This window comes from Cibotium barometz, chromosome 40 (genome assembly GCF_041138505.1).
Source record: "Cibotium barometz isolate CiBa-2024 chromosome 40, ASM4113850v1, whole genome shotgun sequence".
In the NCBI taxonomy this organism is placed as follows: Eukaryota; Viridiplantae; Streptophyta; class Polypodiopsida; order Cyatheales; family Cibotiaceae; genus Cibotium; species Cibotium barometz.
The window spans coordinates 19792666-19815816 of NC_141085.1; the positions used below are offsets into that span (position 1 = coordinate 19792666).

Sequence of the window (23151 nt, forward strand, 5' to 3'; positions counted from 1 at the left end):
TTGCTGCTTTTCCTGTCCAAAACAGCTCCTAACAGCCCACGAGTTCCAGATGAGTGCTCTACAAGTCAGGGCTTGCCCACTTTGGCCCTCCCACACCCAGAATAGCAACTCGTGGAGCATTTTGGGAGTGCCCATCTCTCATAATTGGCCTTGGTTCATTAAAAATAATCCACTTTGATGTGAACTCACTTATAAAATTATAAGTGTGTCCGCCCACACTTTAAGTGAATGTGAACCTTGCAGCCAATAAACCTTAGTAACATGAAATAATGAATAAATTGGGTTAAGTGTGTACACTTACCACCTGCAAAACACATAAGGAAACCATATGAATCCCAAACAGGTGTGCACACGCGTATCCACGGGTTGTCCAGGCGTCCCCGGTGCCGGTGGACATTCACAGGCAAAATACCAAGCAATGTCCAGGCATCAAAAACAAGTCATCCATGCATGTGCAACTCACATACATATGCTGGTGCACAAACATAGTGGATGAAACCTCCCAACTTACATCTTGTACATCCAACCAGCCCGTTCACAAGCGTCGTCCACACAGGACCAAAAAGTACTCACCAGGGTAACCACCCTTCCATGAGTCCAGAGTCACTCACCAGGGTTACTGTAGGCATATGCTCACTTATGGTAGTGCTATGTGTGAACAGGGCTTAACCAAGGGCACTTTTTCCCATGTGGTTTTTCCCCTTGGACATCAAGTGTGAAAGGACACTCATATAATATTTTGTACTTCTATATTATATGGATGTGGCACACATGTAAGAGTTGACTTGCATTTTGTGGATACCACACTTTTGGCTCTCCCTCTCTCTCTCTCATTTCTGTGTGTGAGCTTCTCTACCTTGCACCTAACCCTAATGTGCAGGTTTGTGTGTGTGAGTGTGTGAGTCCAACACCCAACATTTGGTATCAGAGCTGGGAGCTGCCTGTGGATTTCTGCCCCAAGAAAAACTGCTGCTGACTGTGGAATTCCGTCGCCGAAATTTCGTCAAAAACTGCCGTTCCGTCCATCGCCTGCGTTTTTCCGTCGTCGGACTGCCTGCTTCCGTCGGCGCTCCTCCGTCCGGCCATTGGAAACGGACGGCACTGGTGGGGAGCCCACCACCTCCGCCCAGCCTCGTGGGCGGCACCGCCTCTGCGGCCGGCGGCGATACTCCAGCATCTGACGGCGCTCCTGTCCGGCCGCTCACAGACGGGCCGTCCCGACCACCCGCCCTCTCCGTTCCGTTCTGGCCGACCACGTCGGGCGTCGCCCCTCCGTTTCGTTCCAGTCGCCGTCTGCTCACGACTGTCGGCCGCCGTCGCCTGTTGCTGTTCCGTGGACAGCCGTTCTGTTCGGGCCGCCGTCGACTCACGACTGCAGCGCCCGCCTCTGGCTGTTCCGTCGACTCACGACTGCTGCGCCCAGCGCCCGCCTCTGGCTGTTCCGTCGACTCACGATTGTAGCGCCTAGCGCCCGCCTCTGGCCGGCCCGACACCAGCGTCCGCCTCTGTCCTCTGCACACCTCGCTGGCTGCCAGGTACACGCACCCGCCTGCAGCTCTGTGTCCTTCTCATTGTTGAGTCTCTAGCTGCAACGACTCCCTCCAACGCCCAAGCTTTTTCAATTTGTTTGCTCCAAGCCTGCTGCCCTTGCCTGAAGGTATTTCTCTGTACACATTTTTGGTCAAATACAAATACAGATTTTGCAGCCATTCCAGTGCAGGTCATATGCAGATTTTGCAGACACTTCTGTGCAAGTCAGATTGAAAGGAAAATTGCAGGTGCAATTTGGGGGATTTTTCAATTTCAGGACAAATTGAAAAAATTGGGCATTTTGCTTTGCCTGCAATTTGGGGGTTTTCGAAATTGAGGTCAAAATCAGCAAATTGAACCTCTTTCACTTGCAGAAATTTGGGGCTTTTGTGGAAATTGGCCAATTAGATGCACATTGAAGCGATTGGAGTGCATAAAAATTTGGGGATTTTCTGATTGGAGCATGTAATTGGGCATTACAGTTGCGATTTGTCGCGTATGTATACACATTGTGTGTAATTGGACAATTTGGTGCAGGTTTACACTTGCTTTGGTTTGCAGGCATACATTTGCACAGGACATTTGGTTGCCTGGCAGTGCACATTGGTGTTTGGTTTGCTTGCAGATATATTTTGTTGATATGGCACAGAATGCTACAGATGTATTTGGTGTGCTCACCCAGGAGGACAAGCTGGATGGATCTAACTACTCCCTCTGGAGTTTCATGATTCGTAATTTGCTGGTAGCCAAAGGGCTTTGGGGCATCGTGTGTGGTGATGACACACGCCCACTTACCATACAGCCAGCCAGGCCTCAAAGGGGAGGTGCTCAAAGAGCTCCTGATGTAGATTCTGCTCCCACACAAGAGCAGAAGAGATGGGACTCTAGAGATGCACAGGCCATGTCATTGATAGCCCTTTCAGTGAAAAGGACTATTATTCCGCACATTCGTTCATGCAAGACATTGCACTAGTGACACACCAAGTGCTTCAGACACTGATATGTCTTGCATTGCATCTGACAGACAGAATGCATCATGGTATTTTGATAGTGGTGCTTTGAGCCACATCACTTCATGCAAAGATGTATTTCAGCACTTGGTTTATGCTTCAAATGGCCGCACTGTATCATGTGTAGATCATACCACATATCCAGTAAAGGGAATTGGTAATGTCATACTTATTGCAGCCAATGGTGCCAATATATGTATGAAAAATGTATTGTATGTTCTAGGGATAAAGAAAAATCTGCTCTCCGTCTTAGCCATAAACGACCAAGGTTTAAAGGTTGAATTTGAAGATGGGAAGTGTTTGGTAAAAGACCCATCAAAGGGTTATGAAATAGTCACTTCTGGAACACGATACAAAGGCTTGTATAAGCTGGACAGCTATGACAAGCGCACTTATGATGTAAATACAGTGGCTGCCCACACTCCTGCTATGCATGATGCAGAGCTATGGCATGCTCGTTTTGGGCATGTAAATTTTCAGAGTTTGATGCTTTTGCAGAAGCATCATATGGTTGATAATATGCCGCCTCTTGAGTCTCCACCAAGACATGTATGTGAGGGGTGTATTTTGGGAAAGATGCAACAAAAACCATTCCCCAAAGATGGAGCTGTTAGAGCTGAAAGTAAATTACAGCTCATACATAGTGATGTATGTGGTCCAATGTGGACACCATCCATAGGGGGGCATCTTTACTTTGTCATATTCATTGATGACTACTCCAGGTTTGCTTGGGCTTACCCTTTGAAAGCGAAAGCAGATGTGTTTACATGCTTTCGACACTTTGTAGCAATGGCTGAAAATATGTGTGGATGTAAAGTCAAAACACTCCGCTCAGATAGAGGTGGAGAATACATGTCAAATGCATTCATGGATTATATGCTTCAAAAGGGCATCAAACACCAATGTACTGTGCCTTATACACCACAGCAGAATGGTGTAGTTGAAAGGAAAAATAGATCTCTCATGGAGATGGCAAGATGCATGGTGAAAGCACAAAAGTTGCCTCACAAATTTTGGATGGAAGCTATAATGTGTGCAGCTCATGTGTTGAACAGGTTTCCAACAAAAGCTTTGAAAACCATAACACCATTTGAGGCTTGGTATAGCCGAAAGCCAACAGTGGATTATATGCTAGCTGTGGTAGGTCGAGGCTCTTGTGGCTGAGGTATAGGTGGTTGCTGTGGGGCGTGATATAGGCCCTCTGCATATGTGTGCCATGTCTGTGGGTCTGTAATAGGTGTCGGTGTCCGGGGCTCTCTGAAGTGCCGCCATGAGACAGGGCTATCTCTACTCATGAAGAAATGAAAGATCTCTAGCTCCTGCATCTCTGCAAAGGCCCGCCTTTTGCGGCGAGTAAGTCTCCTCATCTCTCTCCTCGACTCCTGCTCTGTGATGGCTCCCAAGGCTCTCTGTATGCGGAGCCGTGAGTATAGTGCTCTGCACTCGTCATCATACCATCTGTTCTGGGGCATAGTCCCAGATCTCGCAGGCTCTCCTGAGTGTACACGATGTGGGAAGCTCTGTAATGCAGCCGTGTGTAGGAGTGATGCCAGCTTGGCTGTGATGGTATCCATAGGTGCCAGGGGATCCATGAGTAGGAGCCCATCCTCTACTCTGCCAGTGTATATGTCTGCCATGTCATGTGTGAAGTAGATGGTAGTGTGCGGCGTCGGTATGTGGGGGGCCGGTGATACTGGTGATCCGGCTGGTGATACTGGTGATCCGGCTAGTGAAATTGCCAAGTATGTATGATCTGCACCAATAGGACGAAGTGGAATGGAGAATGAGGTGACAAGCTGTGATGCCTCCAAAGACCCCATAATGTAGTCTACCACCGTGCCTCCGGTCCGTGTATGACCCCCATGTGGGAAGCATGTCAGCCCTCCTGATTCCAGCCACTGTAGCATCCCGTTATAAATAACGAGACGATGCCTGGCTCCCAACTCTAGTAAGTGGTGTCCATAATGTCCTCTGTCTGGTCCAGTGTCCTCTGATGCCCGACTAGCCCCTATCTCCTCTGGATCCACAGGGTGGAGGATCTCCATGTCATCATAGTCATACACCTCACACTGTCTGCTCTGTGTGTGGGCATTGAAGTCGCCCGTAAGAAATACTTTCCCTAGTGTAGAATAATGCAATCTCCTCTGACAGACAAGTGTATGGCGAGGCTCCTGTCTCCTCCTCCTGTGGCATGTCCTCTGTAATGACATAGGAGGATCCTGATGGAGAAAAGTAACATAGAGCTATGTATATAACCCTGTCCTGTGAGAGCTGTAAGCTGATCCACATGTATCTGGCCTTTGGATCCTGTGCTACCACTCTCAGTCTCCCCTGTAGCTCCTGTCTGAATAGAACTGCTACTCCCCCCGACCCTCTCGAGGTACCTTGGTGTGTGGTCCTCCTGTATGCTGACTCCCACCGGAATCCCTCTACTCGAGGTAGCCCTCTCTTTGGGCTCTGATGTGTCTCTGTCAGAAGTATGATGTCTCTCCCCACCATAACATGCTCCAGTTGTCCAGGCTGCACCCATAGTGAACCATTACAGTTCCATACTGCCATGTGTATCTCTGTCAGTGGCCTGGTCTGTGTCCCATAGGCCCCAAACCGCTAATCCATGGGCCGGCCATCAATGATGACCCGACCATCTCGATAGAAGGCCTTCTTGCCTTCTCTCCTCGCGTGTAAGACTCGTGGCATGCAAGTTCTCCTATGCTGAAGCTGCATCCTCGTGAGATCATCATCCAAGAAAATAGGAGCTCCCTCTAAACCCCGTAGTATGACCCTCTTCCTCATGAAGGTGACCCTCTCCGTCTCTCCTACAAACTGTAGGATGAGGGCTCGCTTGCGTGTTGAGTCTTTCCCGGCTCTCCATGCTTTGGTGAAGGGGAGAGGGTGCTCTTCCTTGTAGCCGAGCTTCATGCATAGAAGCTGTCCATCTTTCTCGGGAGTGGAGTCGGGTGTCTCGGCTATACCCGTGACTCGAATGTTGAGGCGGCGGGCATGCCTCATCTTCTCCTCCTCAATGGTGGTGTGAATGATTTGGTGTTCTTCCCTTTGAGTCTCCTCCCTCACTTCTTTACGGATGTTCTTCTTCACCACCTCAACCCATCCTGACTGCTTGGCGTCGAGCTTTCCCTCCATGTCCTTTGTGATCTCCTTGGAGATCTCTTCTTTGATGGCCGTGAGAGTGTTGTCATTGATCTCCCCTTCTTCCTTCTCAGTATTCTTGATGGCTACCATTTCCACTTTCAATGCACTCACCTCCTCCTTGAGTGCCGTGTTCTCTTGTTCGAGGTTCGTGACCCGTGCTTCGAGAGCCATGATGTGCCGGTGTAGTTTGTTCTCCACCTCATTGAGGTTGGAATCGGATGTCTTCTTGTTCTCCTTGATTAGTGCCTTCATTGCCGTCTTGAGGGCCTCGAGTTTCTCTTGGAGACTGGGGGCCATTCCTCTAGATCACTCTGGAGTCTGCAGTCCTTCCCACAGGCAGGGAGGAGAGAGAGAGAGAGAGAGAGAGAGAGAGAGAGAGAGAGAGATTTTCATGACTTGGAACTCAAATGTACCAGGGACATGGAAAACCTTTGGTTGGAATCTTCCATCCGGTTTGTGCCCATGTACAGGTGGTAAACAGTTTTCTTACTCCAAAAATATGTTCTTTCACATGTTCAAACACACTCTAATATTTTGTAAATTCAAGCCTGTACAAACTTCATGCAATTCAGTTTGAAATCTGCAAATTAGTATCTGAGAATAACATGCTTGAATGGTTTTCAGTTGCCAACAGTGCAGTGCGTCGATTAGAAAGTTGGGCTGATTACTATATGTGGCGGGAACTTCCCTTGGACTCGCCGGTAGCAGTATTACTTCATTGGGTAAGTTACCTGAGGTCAACATCATCCTTATGTTTTCAACTTTGTCACCTGACTTTCTCGTGTTAATGACAGGCTCAAATTTATTTAATCAATAGGTTCTCTCAGTATGTAAGCTTAGATATATTTCAATCTTATGAAGGTTACATACATATTACAAATCGTACATATCATGGATACTTTGGCATTTGGTAAGGTGACAGGTCCCAAACCCATCCTGATGTTTTTACTTTGGCATTTGGTAAGGTGACAGATCCCAACCCCATCCTCATGTTTTTACTTTGGAGAAGCCGTTGCCAACCCCATTGAAATGATTGAATCCTAACTTGCTAGCCAACCCTTTCCAACCCCATTGGCGGCAACGCTGGAAAGCATTGGTTGGCAACTAGGGAATTTATACATTCTCCCATCATATTAAGCGTAATGCTCTACCTAGTTGTCAATGGAAAGACCTTGAGCGCCGCTGTTAGCGCATTTGCATCATTGCCATTGTGGTGTGCCTTAAGTTAATTTTCTCAACCTTGCATATGATCATGCATGTGCATGTGAGCTTGTCTATGGAATGCGACTAACCCTGCAACATGGCATGATGACATGGCATTGGGATCAGTTTTTGTTTTCATTTTTTTCCGTTTTCGAAATACCTTGGTATATACGTATTTTATGTGTATGTATATACATACATGCGTACATGCATACATACATGCATACCTACTTGCCTACCTATCGACATGTGAGTATGTGCGTATATATGTATGTATGTATCTACCATGTATAAAACTGAAGGCTGACACCTGCTAACGACATTATCCAAGCTTGGAAATAAATGGATGCAAATGCATTAAGGGCCATCACTAGCGTGGAAGATAGTGTACTGACCATCGTTCATGATGTCTCCATAGCTACGGAAGCACGGGCTATGATGCAGAGCCTATATGAGACCATGAATCCATCAATGATTGTAAGATCTAAAAAATCAGCTTCAAGAGGAGAAGGTGAAGGGGTGGAGGTGTTTCTTACTTGAATTAAATATCTTTGAGACCTGATGGCTGCAATCGGCATGAGCGCTTTGTCTTTGAATGTCGCATGTCACTATCTGAGGGTATTGTCACCTAAATGTGATCTTTGAATGCTTGTATCATGTTCGCTGTTTTCATTTTGGAGTTCAGTTTATTACTTCGAGATGAAGAATACAGATGCACAGGTGACAATGTTAATAACCAAGACTTTCTTCGCTAACATAAAGAAGAAGGGTAGTGATTTTAACTCTTCATGTTAGAAGAAAATGTTAAATGCTCTTATTGTAAGAAGGAGTACGTAGCTAAAGAGTGTAGGAATAGTAAGCGGAAGTAAAAAATGGCAATTTGAAAATCAAGGAAGAATGCAGTAATGTTGCAAATCTGTTATTTAGGGTCAAAAGATAAGGCCTTTTGTACATGGTGGAAGTATTATCATAACCCAATCATTCGTGTGTGGTGGAACTCCTCTCTTTTGTGTGCTACCATCTCTCTCTCTCTCTCTCTCTCTCTCTCTCTCTCTCCCGTGCACCTGTGCCAATGGCATGAACTTGTGCGCACCCCTACCCCTGCTCGCGCTTTGGGCTGCTGGCGTAGGGGTGTTATTAGGGTCAAAAGATAAGGCCTTGGTGTGTATAAAAGCATTGTACGTGGTCAAAAGATTTTAAAGTTCTAGATTTTTGTTATCTTTCTTTATTACTATTTTGTACCCAGGATTATGTACCTCATGGATATGATGTAACCTTTTGGTCTCGTAGGTCATTTTGGCCATTTGAAGACGTTAATACAACTTTCTTTCTTTCTTTCTTTCTCCTGCACACTTGTGCCAATGATGTGAACCTATGCGCACCCCTACCTCTGCTCATGCTTTGCGCCGCTGGCGTATGCACTTCGCTGCCCGTGCACTGCCGCGCGTGTCCACCTGGCACCCACCTGCCTGCGCTGCCCGCCCCCTTGGTGTTTGCCTGCTCCCCCCCCCTCCTGCTCGCTTTGCTACCTGGCTCCCTCCATGCCAATGGCGTGAACCTGTGTGCACCCTGCCCGGTCCCCTTTGCCTCCCTTATACCACCCACCCTTCTTCAAGTCCCCAAAGGCAACAACATAATTTACTCTCTCTCTCTCTCTCAGGCTCCCAAGGAGGCAGCAACATAATCTTTTCTCTCTCTCTTTCGCTTGCACCAAGATGAAGAGATCTCGGAAATGGGAGGTCCTGCGTTTAGAACTGAATGCAATCATTGACAGGATGGAGAAACATGTGCTCGCAAGCTCCGAAAAGCAAGAGAAGCACCCCGTAGGCGGATGGGCAAAAGATGGGCTGAAAGTTATCAGGGACATCCTGATATGCCAGGAAGATACAAAGGATAGGGAATTTAAAGAGCTCAAGGAAGCCCACGCGACCAAAGTGGGAAAGTGGAAAGCACAGGTTGAGGACCTCAAGGAGGAGCTACATGTATGCAAAGCACAGATGAAAGAAGAAGGGGAATGTTATCCCTCCCTTGCCTTGGAGGTTAAAAGCCCAAAAAACAAACTGCAAGGTGGTTTAGTAGCCACAAAGAAGGAGATGGAGAAAGGGTGGGCCATAGTGGTTAAGCAAGAAGTAGAGAGAATGGACAAAAGTGGTGAGAAAACACCCCACACCCATCATACATGTTACACACGCCCATCATACATGATATGTTGGAAGAGGAGAAGAGAAGGAAGGTCTGCGCTCTTCATGTGAGGGTGACATGCCTAAAGGAGGGCGAATCTCCCAAGGGTGACGCTCTAGCCCTATGCAAGAAACTCAAAGTGGAAGGGACCCCTTATGTGGACACATGGTGTGTGGGATGAGACACCTCACGGGAGCGCCCTCTCATCTTGAAATTCTCAGACCTTGCTAGTTGAGTTGCCTTCATGGACAGACAGCTCTCCGAGGGGAGAAGATATATGTAGGGGATGATTTCACCCAAACCCAGGTACAGCACAGACGGAACATGCCCAAGGTGCATGAGGCCCGAAAGGCGGGGAAGTGAGCAGTATACAGAGATGGGCGAGTCATCATCAGAGAGCGGCGTCCCAAATAGGGATGCGGTGTCTATGGGACCATACACCTGGAGTTGGCAGTTTGGAACTGCGATGGGACACTATGGTTGGACATTGGGGGACTTAGGGAAGTTTTTACAGAGAGGGACATTACCTTCTTCACAGAGACCCACCAGAGCTTGGAGAGAGGGCTGTCATGCATCTCAGGCTATGAGTGGGCATCCACCTATCGAGGGGGACACGCACATGTGGTGGGGTATGCGGGTCTGGCGGAATGGCGGTCTATTCAAGACACATCTACAGCCCATGATCACCATAGTCCGCAGGGACGCAGAAGCACGCTTTATGTGGGTGAGGTTGTAGGTCACACTAGAGAGATGTATACACATTGCAGTATGTTACTTCCCAGCTAGGAAGTCCCCATATGCTATTCTGGAGGAGGGAGAGCAGTTTTATCCCCTCCATGCAGACATCATTGAGTTCTCACGGTTGGGTGAAGTTCTCCCTCTAGGGGACTTCAACGCCAGGACTCCGAGTGAGGAGGCATCTGTATTTGACCAAGAGGAGCCCACCATGCAGGAGATAGACTTGGAGGAGATTGGCATTCAGCGAGCATCACAGGACAGAGGGGACATTACAACATCACGGAGAGAGTTACTCCTGCTGGAGACCACACAAGGCTTTTAGCCATCTTCAACGCGGTGTCCCATTGGCGTTCCTCCGGAGCTCTCACATGCTTCCCACATGGCGGAGGCTCGAGTACAATGGATTACCTGATGGGATCTCTATGTTTAGCCACATCCATACATACCTTCACCATTCCCACCCGCCCCCTTGGAGCCGACCATGTCTCTCTCCTTTAGCCTCAGCTTTTCTCGACCATCCTCACCACCACCGCCCATCTCCCACTACACCCAGATTCACTTCCACCATGATGGGGACTCAATTTACTCCGACCATCTCTACCGACATCTAACATATGTAGACCCCAATCTCCCACTAGCCGACCTCACCTCTCAGCTCACCACAATCTTACACACCTCTACCATAGCTGCATTTTCATCCACCAACCGATCTACCGCAAAACCCCCCGCTGGCACCATGCCCCAGAACGATTGGTATGAGATGAGGAATGCCGCACAACACGTATCTCTTACGCGAGGTTGTAACTGGCCAAATCTGAGAGCGAGATGCTCAAGGGATTAACCAATACACAACCAGACATAAGAAGTGAGCACATGTTAAGGGCCAATACAAGGACTTATACCAATCTCTCAAAGGCGTGAACTGTACTCAGGGCTGGAAGAAAATTTGGGAGAAACGCCCACCCACACCCATCACATCTCCATCCATACGGCACACATATGCACGATCCCTATATGAAGTACCAAATCAGCCCCCCATCCCACCATCATCACATCCACGTCCCATCACATCCACCTTCTTCACATCCGACATGGTAGCCCGAGCCATCTGGACTCTGGAGACTCAAAAACGGTAGATCATAGGACCACGAGGGCCTCTTGGTAGCACATTTCCCATGCGGGGGAGACTTTGGCACCCCTCTTGGTCCATATGTTCAACTGGGCTCTTTCGGAAGGCTTCCCACCCACCTAGACAGCCCATATCATCACACCCATCCATAAAGCCGGAGATCCCATGGACCCCAACAGCTAGAGGACTATTATGATTGGCCACACACTGGCCAAACTTTGTGGGTCAGTACTTGAGCTTGATCTCAATACACTAGTAGAGAGACATGGTCTCAGAGCATCAGGGCAGGCAGGCTTCCGCGCAGGTCATTCTCTACTTTGGATAACACCTTCACCCTCCGAGCCATCATAGAAGAGGCCAAAGCACGACACCGATGGGTTTACTATTACTTTGTGCATTTTTGCAAAGCATTTGATACAGTGCCTCGAGCCAGACTTACAGAGACTCTAGGATTTGGAGGTACCATCAGACATGATTTGGGGGATCATGGCATTATACGAGTCGGTCATAGGGCAGGTGAGATGCCTAGGAGGATTATCAGAGGAGATCTCTAGAACCATTGGAGTGAAGCAAGGATGCTCACCTTCCCCCACTCTCTTTGGCCTCTACATCGATGAGATTTCAGCCTTCATTGATAGAGGAGGGGGAGGAGGCATATCATTGGCAAGAATTCCTTGTTTCCATACTACTTTATGCTGATGACATTGTGCTTATTGCAGACTCTCCAGAGGCTCTCCAGCGGCATCTTGACACGTTACAGGACTTTTGTGCACAACGGGATCTCAGAGTAAACCTTTTCACTTCTCGACTGAGTTTCACCTACATGGGCAGCCAGTGGAGATTGCATACTCATATGTGTACTTGGGAGTCACTTTTACAGGACCGGTCTTCTCGATGAGCCATGTTGCAGAGGCTAGATTGATACGAGGGTATGCTTCTCTTGCCCTCACGGAGAGACACTGATTCCATGCCCACTTCCAGGAGCCGAGGACCAAGATGTGGCTATTTGAAAATTGATACCTTGGTCACTCCGGCATTGATGTATGAAGCACCCTTCCAGGCACCTGATCTTACAGCGGCCAAATGCCAAGGATAGAGAGGCCTCAGGTCATGATGCTCTCCCGTTTGATACGTAGCAAACCATCGGTCCCACATGATATTATCATGGTAGAGTTTGCTGCAGCATCCATGGTAGTAGATGTTAGAAGTCATCTCCTGTCTAGATTTATACACCAGGGCCTTTGTTGTGGGTGTGCCCGCCCTTATCAGGTGTTTTATCATTTTTCCTCACTCCCCATATTTTTCCCCTATTTTTTCCCATTTTTCCAGTGGTTGGGAGGGTTGCCAGAGGATGCCAGGAGCACTCCAGTGCTGGCCGATTGCATACACATGAGTTGTGGGCTACTGGACTGCTGGTCGACTGCAGTTTCTCAGTCGTGGGCACTTTTCTGCTGGCCGACTGCATAAATGCAGTTGTGGACATTTTTCAGCAGTCGTGGGCACTTCCTATGCTGGCCGACTGCTCTCCCAGGGGCATATATATAGGCCCCCAGCCCCATACCACTATTTGTATCATTTCTTGGGATCTTCTTGTGTATATAGAGTAGAGTTACACGCCTACATCTCTCTCTCTCTTGTGCTGTTTTTCTGCCTGCGTTTTTGCTCTTGTGTTCCCAGATTTGGTCATCATCTCCGCTGCGTATTCTGACATGGTATCAGAGCCCTAGGCTCTAGATAGGTCTTGGGATTTGTGTGAGCAAGAGGGGGACTGTTTTGTGGCTGATTGGTGGACTGTTTTGGACTGTTCGGGAAGAGGAGAAGCAAGAGGAAGGCGGGCTGATTTGCTGGACAGCCACTTGCAGGTTTTAGTTCTTCTTTGTTCCCACCCAGCCACCCTTTTCAGAGTACATCCCCGCAATGGCAGATCTGTTTGAGATGGCCGAGAGACATGTGAAGATCCCGACACTCCCCATGTTCCCGGTGGACCGTCAGTTGGACGGGAGCAACTACGGCATATGGAAGGTGATGATGGAATCTGTTCTGGAGTCTTACGACCTCGCCGATTTCGTCGTTGTTGGTGTTCCACGGCCGGAAGTAGAGGAAGGGGAGTTACCGTCAACCCGAAAGGACCGGGAGGCCCAGACACAGATGTGGGATCGTGTCAACGCCAGGGTCCGTTCGTTTATTTTTCTCAACTGCACACCGCAGGTAATCAATCATGTAAAGCACATGACGCTGGCCAGAGGTATATGGCAGCATTTGGCCTCACTTTACAACAGGGTATCGCCCATGAAGAGAATTTCCTTGGAAGTACAGATGCGGGTTATGAGCCCTGCAAAGTTGTCGACGATGCGGGAGCATATTAACAAGCTGCAGGCTCTTCAACAAGAAGTTCTTCAGGCTGGGAAGGAGATATCGTCAGAGGACATGGCCATCACGTTGCTGTCACATTTGCCCTCTTCGTACTCAGCATTTTACTCATCGTTGATTACCAGTGGCAGGCTCAGCACCATCACGTGGGAGGAGCTTGTGCCCATGGTCCTGGACCAGGAGGAACGATTCACGAACCCTCCTCAGGGTGGAGGTTCGGAGGCCTTTACTGGCCAACGGTCGAAAGGCCGTAACTCGGGCAAAGGGAAGGCTTCATCGGAGAAGTATTCTGAGAAGAAGTCCGACGTTGACCGCGAGAAACTGAAGGCAGAGAGGACCTGTAATGATTGTGGCGAGAAAGGCCACCATGGAGGCAGTGTCCCAAGCGGAAGACCGAGAAGGGTGAAGACTCCTCAGCAGCAATCATGAAGACTCCGGCTTTTGTGCACCTGGAGGTGATGGACACCGATGCTTCATTTTCTTCAGGCAGGGAGGAGATTGGAGGACTCTCCGCAACGGATACTCCGGAGTGGATTCTCGATAGTGGTGCTTCCAGGCACATGACTCCTTTCCGTTCCGGTTTACAGGATCTCTGCAGGCTTTCTGGTCATATTCTTACTGGGGATACGTCCACTATCCCAGTTCACAGTGAGGGCAGGATGGAGATAGTTTCCGATGGCAGAGGGGGGAAGCATTCCTCCCAGGTGTTGTATGTTCCGGCACTTGGTTTTCATATGTTGTCAGTGCATCAGGTTTGCAAGACTGGCGTACGGGTGGAGTTTGATGAGCATTTTGTTGCTCTCCGGGACAAAGCAATAGGCCAAGTGGTTTGGGAAGGTGGAGTGGAGAATGGAGTTTACAGGCTTTCAGCACTCTCTCTCCCAGGTCCTCAGGTTTGTGATGTGTGGCAGTCTGGTAATGGCCACTTAAATGTGGATACGCTGCAGGTGCGGGCTTTCCGAGACCAGGTGGTGGATAGCTTGCCAGTAGATGGCAGCAGTTGGCAGGAACTTTCCAGTACTGATGTTGGTAGTTCTTGTGTTCGTGAGTCAGAGGAAGCTGAACAGGTCACTTATGCTCTGATGTCTCGTAGTGTTCGGGACATAGAACTTCCAGTTGTTGAGGATGTTCTTTCCACGGGGACCTTTCGGAAAGCCAGGCAGGTGGCAGGTGCTTACTTGCAGAAGGAGGTGGTTTCTCCAGGCTTTGTGGTTCCGGATTCAGAGGGGGTGGTTGACAGGTTTCATCAGGTTTCCAGGACTTGTTTGTGCACCGTAACAGGTGGTGATCCTTGTGAGCAGTGTGATGTCTCTGTGACTCAGAAGCTGTATGGTTCATGGATCTGGTTGATGGACACCAGATTGGACGGGAGCTTCCTGATGAGGTGGTTGAGCTCATGGTTGCAGATGTCTCTTTGGGAGGCAGGATTGTGTTTCCTGTGGTTTTTGCGGCATGCGAAGGATCATGGACTCTTGTACACAGGAGGGGGATTGTTGGATGGAGTCCGACTCCACGGTTGGAGTGACTTATTTTGGGGAGGAGATCCGGACACGAGGGGATCTACTTCAGGCCCAGGAGCAGTTTTACGGAGCAACAGGAGGATACATTGCAAGTTTGGGCTTCCACTGGAGGAACCCATGGTCATCCAGAGGAACTTTGTTCGTGAACAGATCGTTGCTGATGACATCTTGCTAGAGTTTTGTTCGACGGAGGACAGTACGGTGGACCTCTTCACGAAGTCGCTCTCTCAGGATTTGCTCAGGCGGCACCCCAGCTCCCAGTGGTTGGTTTCATAGCCAGGAGCTGAGAGGGGGTGTTAGAAGTCATCTCCTGTCTAGATTTATACACCAGGGCCTTTGTTGTGGGTGTGCCCGCCCTTATCAGGTGTTTTATCATTTTTCCTCACTCCCCATATTTTTCCCCTATTTTTTCCCATTTTTCCAGTGGTTGGGAGGGTTGCCAGAGGATGCCAGGAGCACTCCAGTGCTGGCCGACTGCATACACATGAGTCGTGGGCTACTGGACTGTTGGCCGACTGCAATTTCTCAGTCGTGGGCACTTTTCTGCTGGCTGACTGCATAAATGCAGTCGTGGACATTTTTCAACAGTCGTGGGCACTTCCTATGCTGGCCGACTGCTCTCCCAGGGGCATATATATAGGCCCCCAGCCCCATACCACTATTTGTATCATTTCTCGGGATCTTCTTGTGTATATAGAGCAGAGTTACACGCCTACATCTCTCTCTCTCTTGTGCTGTTTTTCTGCCTGCGTTTTTGCTCGTGTTCCCAGATTTGGTCATCATCTCCGCTGCGTATTCTGACAGTAGAGGCACTCTTCCAGACAGTCACATACATTCACAGGATCAGTGCCATGCCCCCTTGGAGACTCCCGAGGCTTGCCCTATGTGCTCATATCATTAATATTCTGAGATAAAGTATCATGGAGGAGTTCAACCTTTCCCTTGGGTCCTTTGCCTTGGTTTTCATGCCAAAAATAAATGTACCTAGAAGTATTGCAAGCACCATCACAAAGTATCTGCTCCTTGCCCCTCTGTTGCTGGCTGACCTGGCCGACTAGGTATTTGCTGGCTGACTGGCTATTTCCCAGTTGTGGACATGTGTGGCTGCTGTTGGCTGTTTTTGGGCTGGCCGACCAGCACTGTAGGGTGGTATTACCCTTGCCCCCCACATTGTTTTTGTATCGGATCTTCGTGTATATAGCAGAGTTTATACAGCTTCTCTCTCTCTCTACACTTCTGCGTTTTGTCTCTCACAGCAGTTGTCTCATTTTCCACTTGCATTCTGACATGGTATCAGAGCCCCAGGTGGCTTGAAGCTTGGAGACAGTGGGAGCTTGACGGTTTGCTGTTTTTTGGTGTGATTGGAGACTTCTTGGGCTGTTCGGGACTTGGAGGTCGGGTAGGAGGAGGCCATCACTGTTGGATAGCCACCTTGCATACTGTTTGCAGCCTCTTCTTCATTTTTTTTTCTACCCACCTCCCTTCACAAGACTTTGCGTACCCTTGAGATGGCAGATTTGCTTGAGATGGCTGAGAAGCACGTGAAGATCCCCACTCTCCCCACATTCCCGGTGGATTGACAGTTGGATGGGACCGACTATGACATGTGGAAGGTAATGATGGAGTCTGTGTTAGAGTCTTATGACTTGGTTGATTTCATTGTGGTTGGTGTTCCACGGCTAGAGTTGGAGGACGGGGAGCTTTTACTCTCTACTAGGAAAGAACGGGAGGCTCAGGCACGATTATGGGATCGTGTCAATGCCCGTGTGCGTTCTTTCATCTTCCTTAATTGCACACCCCAGGTCATATCAAACACATTACGTTGGCCAGAGGGATTTGGCAGCACTTGGCTTCTTTGTAGAACATGGTATCACCCATGGAGCGGATTTCCTTGAAAGTGCATATGCGAGTGATGGATCCTGCAAAGTCTTCGATGATGCGGGAGCACATCAAAAAGCTCTAGGCTCTTCAGCAGGAGGTTCTTCAGGCTGGGAAGGAGATATCTTCAGAGGACATGGCCATCACCTTGCTGTCTCAGCTGACCTCTAAGTACTCAGCTTTCTATTCCTCTTTGATCACTAGTGGGAGGCTTAGCACCATCACATGGGAGGATCTTGTGCCAATGGTCTTGGACCAAGAAGAGCGGTTTACGAATCCTCCACAAGGCGGAGGTTCTGAGGCCTTGACTGGCCAACGGTCGGAAGGCCGCAACAAGGGCAAAGGGAAGTCTTCACTGGTGAAGTCTTCTAAGCACGAGCCCCACTCGGATGATGACGCCTTGAAGGTAAAGCGGACCTGTAACCATTATGGCGAGAGAGGCCAGTATTGGAGGAAATGTCCTCAGTAGAGCACTGAGAGAGGTGCAGATTGCTCTGCAGTAACCGTAAAGACTCCAGCTTTTGTGCACTTGGAGATTATGGACAGTGGCGTTTCATCTTCTTGGAGCAGGGAGGCGGTTGGACTCACCGCTCTAGGGATACTCGGGACTGGATTCTAGACAGTGGTGTTCCAGGCACATGACTCCTTCTTGAGAGTTATTATAGGATCTTTGAAGCCATGCAGGTCACATCCTGATTGGTGACAAGTCCACTATCCCTATTCAAAGTGAGGGCAGTTTAAAGATCATTCTCGATGGCAGAGGGAGAAAGCATTCCTCCCAGGTGCTTTATGTCCCATCCCTTGGTTTTCATCTGTTGTCAGTGCATGAGGTTTGCAAGACTGGTGTACGGGTGGAGTTTGATGAGCATTTTGTTGCTCTCTGGGACAAAGCAACAGGCTAGGTTGTATGGGAAGGCAGTGTGGAGAATGGGATTTACAAACTCTCAGCACTCTCTCTTATAGGTTCTCAGTTAGGTGATTTGTGGCAGTTTCGTCATGACCACTTGAATGTGGATACGCTGTGGCGGTAGGCTTTTTGGGACCAGATGGTGGATGGCTTGTCAGATGTTGGCAACAGGCAAGGGTATTCCAGTTATTGCGTTCGTCAGTCAGAGGAGCCTTTACAGGTGAACTATGCTTTGATGTCTCATATCATTCGGGACAAAGAGCCTACTACAATTGAGGAAGCTCTTGCCCAGGACAATTGGAGGAAAGCCATGCAAATGGCACTTTTGTAGGAGGAGGTGTATGATGGGTAGCCTCCAAGCTTTGTGTTTGTGGGATCAAAGGGGTTGGTTTACAGGTTAAGGAAGGCCTTGTATGGTCTTCAGTAGGCTCCCAGGACTTGGCATACCAAAGTTGCAGTTGATGATCCTTGTGAGCAGGTTGATGCCTCTTTGTTTCGGAAGCTTGTTGGTTCATCGATTTGGTTGTTGAACACTAGATTTGACTTGAGCTTTCCAGTGGGGCTGTTGAACTCATTCATGCTGATGCCTTTGAAGAATCATTGGGACGCAGGGTTGCTGATCTTGCGGTATCTGTAGGGTATGAAGGATCTTGGACTCTTCTATGACACTAGAGGGGGAACGACGAATAGAGTCCGACTCCAAGGTTGAAGGGATTCAAATTGGGGAGGAGATCCAGACACCAGGAGATCTACATCAGGCTACGGATTTACCCTCGGCTGAAGAGCTATTTCATGGAGCAGCAAGAGGCAGCCAACTTTTGCGTTGTCTTTTATAGAGGCAGAGTACTGGGCTGCTTGTGGTGCTGCTTACGAGGTAGTGAAGTTGCAGAGGTTACTTGGCGAGATTGGGTTTCCACTGGCGGAACCCGTAGTCATCCAGAGTCACTTTGTTCGTGATAAGTTTTTTACTGATGACATCTTGCTAGAGTTTTGTTCGACGGAGGACTATGCAGGGACCTCTTCACGAAGTCTCTACCTCAGGCGATGCTCTGGCAGCACTCTAGCTCACTGGGGTTGGTTCCACAGCGAGAAGCTGAGAGGGGGTGTTAGCAGTCATCTAGTGTATGTACCATAGTACTCAGTGAGGGCCTCTGTTGAGGGTGTGCCTGCCCAAGAGTTTTTTCCCATTTTCCCCAATTTTCCGTGGTTTTTTCTCCTTGTTTTTGGTCGTGGGGGCCTTCTGTTTGCTGACCGACTCCTCTTGACTTGGCCAACTTGTTCTTGTCTTGGCCGACTGGTCGACTGGCTATTTCCTAGTTATGGACATGTGTGGCTGCTGTCGGCTATTAGGTGGTCTGTAATGTCAAGTGGGGTCAGTACCTCTATCTATGAGAAAAGGGCTAGGCCTCTAGAGCCTCAAAAAAGCTTCTTGGCGCTTCCGCATGCGGTCAGAACCTCCCTGTAACATCCCCTATTGACCGCGGAGGGTGTGAATGATGTCGAGCCAAATGCTCCTTATGGAGTGAACAGGCGGAGTGTGGGTACCCCCTATGGCCTCGCTGCATCTAGCTCGCCAAATGTGCCAGGTTGCAATGCTACTACAAATCTCCCATCTCTGGCATGAGCCAGGTCGCCAGTGGTCGTTAGGTGGGGCTCTGACTGGTATTGTCGAAATACGATGGTGAGAGACCTGAAGGGCTAGCCCTCTCCCATTCTCCTCATAAGCCCTGATCACCTCAACCTTTGTGGCCTAAGCGACAGTGCCCCATGTAATGATCCAGGTCGAAGCCCCTGACCATAGTGAAGATGTGGAGAATCCGCTGCCAAATGTGCTGAGCCTTCGGGCAATCCCAGACTCTTGAGGGTGGTCGCACTGCGGGCAAGCTGCTAGCCGACCTCCAACTGCCAGTCAAGTGCCGACCGCCAAGCTCCGGTGTGCCATTAGCCAAAGAAAGAGGGTGATCTTTCCAGGCCGAAAATTGTCCCGTATCCATAGGCACTAGAATCTCTCCATGGCCACTTTGGCCAGTGGTGGGTCTATGTGCCACTCTCATCCCTGAAAACCAATCACCCTCATCCTCTGCAAGGTGCAGCCACTGAAATCCTCCAAGGGAAGTTCAGATCTCTCTAATCTGCCATGGGATCCAATAGAAAAAGTGAGTAGACCACTGCCCTCATCGACTTTGTGGAGCTTACTAGCTTGAATAGTGAGCCCGATGATGTGGATAAAATAGCAGTGCTCATTAAGAGCATGCAGGGGATCACTCGATTCCAACAAACTCTGGAGGTTTTTTGTCTTGTTGCTACTACTTTTGATGATCTGGTATCACTTATAATTGAAAAAGCAGCATTGATATTGATCAAGTCTTCATCAACACAAACAGGATTGGAAGACTAACAAGAAGATTGGATGCAGAATCTGTAAGCAGTTTGGACACAAAGAAGCAGACTGCTTTAAGAAGAAAGAGCAAGAACAAGTATAACATCATGCCAATCTTCTTGTTTGAAGAAGATGTTCCAAACTCTTTTGGAGAATATGGTGCTGATAAAGAAGAAATTCATACTGCAACGGTTCAGGTCAAAGGCCTCACTCTAGCCGAGGTCGAGGATGATTGGGCTTTCTAAGCCTCTTCTTTCTTTCATCATTTTCTATGAGTCAATAAGGGTTCTCTGTGCGGGTTGTCCCTCGAAAAAGATTTGTAAATGTTTGTGTGTTTTGTGTGCCTTCACTTATAAAAGGCTCCATGTTATCCTTTATCCTTGTCAGAAGCTAGGGGGGTGACGAAGAGCTGGCCTTGCTTTGTCAGTCACTTGCTGATTGGAGAATTAGCATGGCACGGGAGGTATGCATGGATTGATCGCTTCCATGCAGCATGCGATGGAGCTAGAATGTAGCTACTTCTATTGCGTGTTGGGTCTCTCCACCTTCACTCCAAAGGGGGGTTTGTTGGGTCTTCAGAGCTTCATGTATGTGAACCAGCTCTTAGTATGCGTTAGTGTGTTTATGTGTGTGAATAACCACTTATAGTTAGATATTATGTGTGAATGTGATAAGGGGTGATGTCATGGGTCTAGCCATGTGTCATTACCCTAGTTTGTGTGATGTGTCAAAAGATAAGGCTTTAAGCCTAAAAAAGCACTGGACTCTTTGAAACTTTCATAACATCAATCAACAGAATCATTGTTGAGTGTGCAAATTCTCTGTGCAGCTGAGCATTCTATCTCTTTCTCTCTACACCCACACTATGTTCACCTTCAACCCCCCGTAACCTGCCTGTGTAGCTCTCTAACCCTAATATCTTCAAGAGTCTTGATAGTTGCAGATCAACCATTGAAGCTCCCTTCATCAGAGCACACTGGGGGGTTTTCCATCCATTGTAATTTGTATCACATCATTATGACAATATTGTTCTTTATCTCTGCTATTGTGCAATTTGAGTTCAAAGTTTCGTAATGAGAAAGAAGTACTTCTTATGAGTGTTGCCTGCATACTGATACACCACACGTTCTATCCTCTTACACATACATGCCATGCATGCAGACCTATGTACCTAGGTGTGTGGGTGTGTATCTACATGCATACCTATGTACCTAGGTGTCTGAGTGTGTATCTACGCACATGCGTCATATGTACCTACCCACACATATACACTCACATGTCTATGAGCCTACGTTTGCACTCACATACATGCATGCACAGAAAAACACTACACACACATACATAGATAGTTAAGATCATAGTGATGAAGTCAGGCCTAATACTTGAGAAGGCCTGATCTATGTGATATGCTTGGACTTTTTGGCTTTGAAAAGGCCTAATCCTATCTCGTGTTCTTGTACTTTTTTGCAGCCTCTTACGTTATATCATTCCCTACAGCTAGTGGCTGCTAGGTCGCCTAGTAATGGTGTGCTGTCTCAAGGGACATTAAGAATCCATTATCTCGGTAACGAGTTTTCTGCTTTTTGGGTTGTATGGTGCCCAACAGGGGCTTGCGTTTGAGCCCTGACACCTAAAGATAATACCTAACTCACAGCCACAAAAAATGTCCTCAATTGGGGGTTATTCTTTTCTATGATCTTTTTCTCTTCTGCAGGTCCTGATAGAGAACTTGACCAATTGGAAGTTTTTGTGGAACTCTCTGGGCTTTTACGGGTCGAACATATACACATTGATTTTATTGGGCCAGCTGTTCCAGATTTAAGGTCATATGAACCTCCTTTTCTCGAGGAAATCTGAAATTACCAATTCCAGAGGCGAAGATGCATGAATCATAGCATATGTGAGCTTCATACATCACATAATTCAAGTCAAAATGACTAAGTTGTTTTCACATGAAACAAACTGACAACACGCCTAAATAAGTGTCAACCTCGCCAGCCCCCTGCCCCCCCCTCCTCCTTCCCCCTCCTTTCCCCCTCCCCTTCCCTTCTTCCCCCACCTTTTTACATACAATACTTATTATTCATGGCTGTCTGCCTCATTGTGTGCTTTGTACAGAGATTCCAAACAACTGGAGTTGAAGGGCTTCCCAGAGTGCACTGACGGTGAATGCAAATGCAAGTCATCTTCTGAAAAAGAGAAGAATAAGGGTTATGTCACCTTAGGGCTTCGGACAGGACTTTACCATGATGTGTACGAACAGGTGGTTAAGGTAATTAATGCTTTGCTGTCTTACTTCCATATGTATGTGTCTGAATATTTTCAAATGCAAGTATATTTGTTGCTTCTTGCATGTCAAATAATTTACCCATGACCTTTTTCTGTAAGGACTTTAATAGTTCTTTGCATATTAATAGATAGAGTGATCTTGCATTGCTCGCCTGAGGCTGACAGTGTGTACTTTTTCAGGATTCTCCCCCTGACCTTATCTTTGCGCCTAATGCTGGAATTGCGGCTTTTCCAAGTTGGCTTCCGACAGTGGTTCGTGCATTTACGAAATTTCCTCTTAATTGTTAAGCTTGCTGGAGTACATTGTCACCTACTCTACTAAGAACTGCTTGCATGTCTTTGTGTGCTTGTGTGTGTGTGTGTGTGTAGTGTGTGTGTGTGTTTAATAGACTGAGAGCCACCTGAGAGCCACTTGAGACCCTCCAGGGCAGCACCGGCTGCCGCCTGTGACTGAGAGCCACCAGGGCAGCGCTGCCTGCCGCCCTATGCTTCCTCTGCAGAACTGGCCAACTGCTGCCTGCCACCTGTTGCTATCTCTGCAGCGCCGGCCTGTTTGCTTGCTGCCGCCTTTTGAGCACCCACTGCTCTCTTTAGTGCCCGCTGTTTGCCTATCCAGCCTCCTGTCGTCTCCGCTGTTGCATTCGATTCGCCTTCTGTCGGCCCTTGTGTGTCTCCTCCTTTCTTCCGGGTTTGAGTGCATGCGTGCGTGCGTGCGTGTGTGCCTGCGTCCTTATCGGACTGTGTTTAATACTTTGTCTTCTTTTTTCCTCTTTGCTTTGCCTCTCTCCTCCTCTTCTTTGCTTCTGTCCCTGTCTTCTTTTTTAGTTGTGTGTGTGTGTGTCTACTCTTTTGTTTTCTTGTATCTT

The 23151-nt window shown here is 48.3% G+C and overlaps 1 protein-coding gene across 8 annotated transcripts in view; it reads left to right on the top strand.

The window, feature by feature from the left end:
- Nucleotides 1–23151, top strand: part of LOC147615287 (uncharacterized) — an 81651-nt gene that overhangs the window by 33115 nt on the left and 25385 nt on the right. For 4 of the 8 annotated variants that reach the window (XR_015262809.1, XR_015262812.1, XM_086779366.1 and 1 more), the window contains 6 exons: nt 6107–6163; nt 6315–6412; nt 21467–21560; nt 21711–21819; nt 22115–22268; nt 22466–22537. Coding sequence is in view for 3 of the 8 variants with exons in the window: in XM_086779366.1 (XP_086635492.1) it covers nt 6107–6163; nt 6315–6412; nt 21467–21560; nt 21711–21819; nt 22115–22268; nt 22466–22537 (584 nt within the window). In the remaining 5 variants the exon portion in view is untranslated. The remainder of the gene's footprint in view (nt 1–6106; nt 6164–6314; nt 6413–21466; nt 21561–21710; nt 21820–22114; nt 22269–22465; nt 22538–23151) is intronic. The other 4 variants (XR_015262813.1, XM_086779367.1, XR_015262811.1 and 1 more) reach the window with 3 other exon arrangements.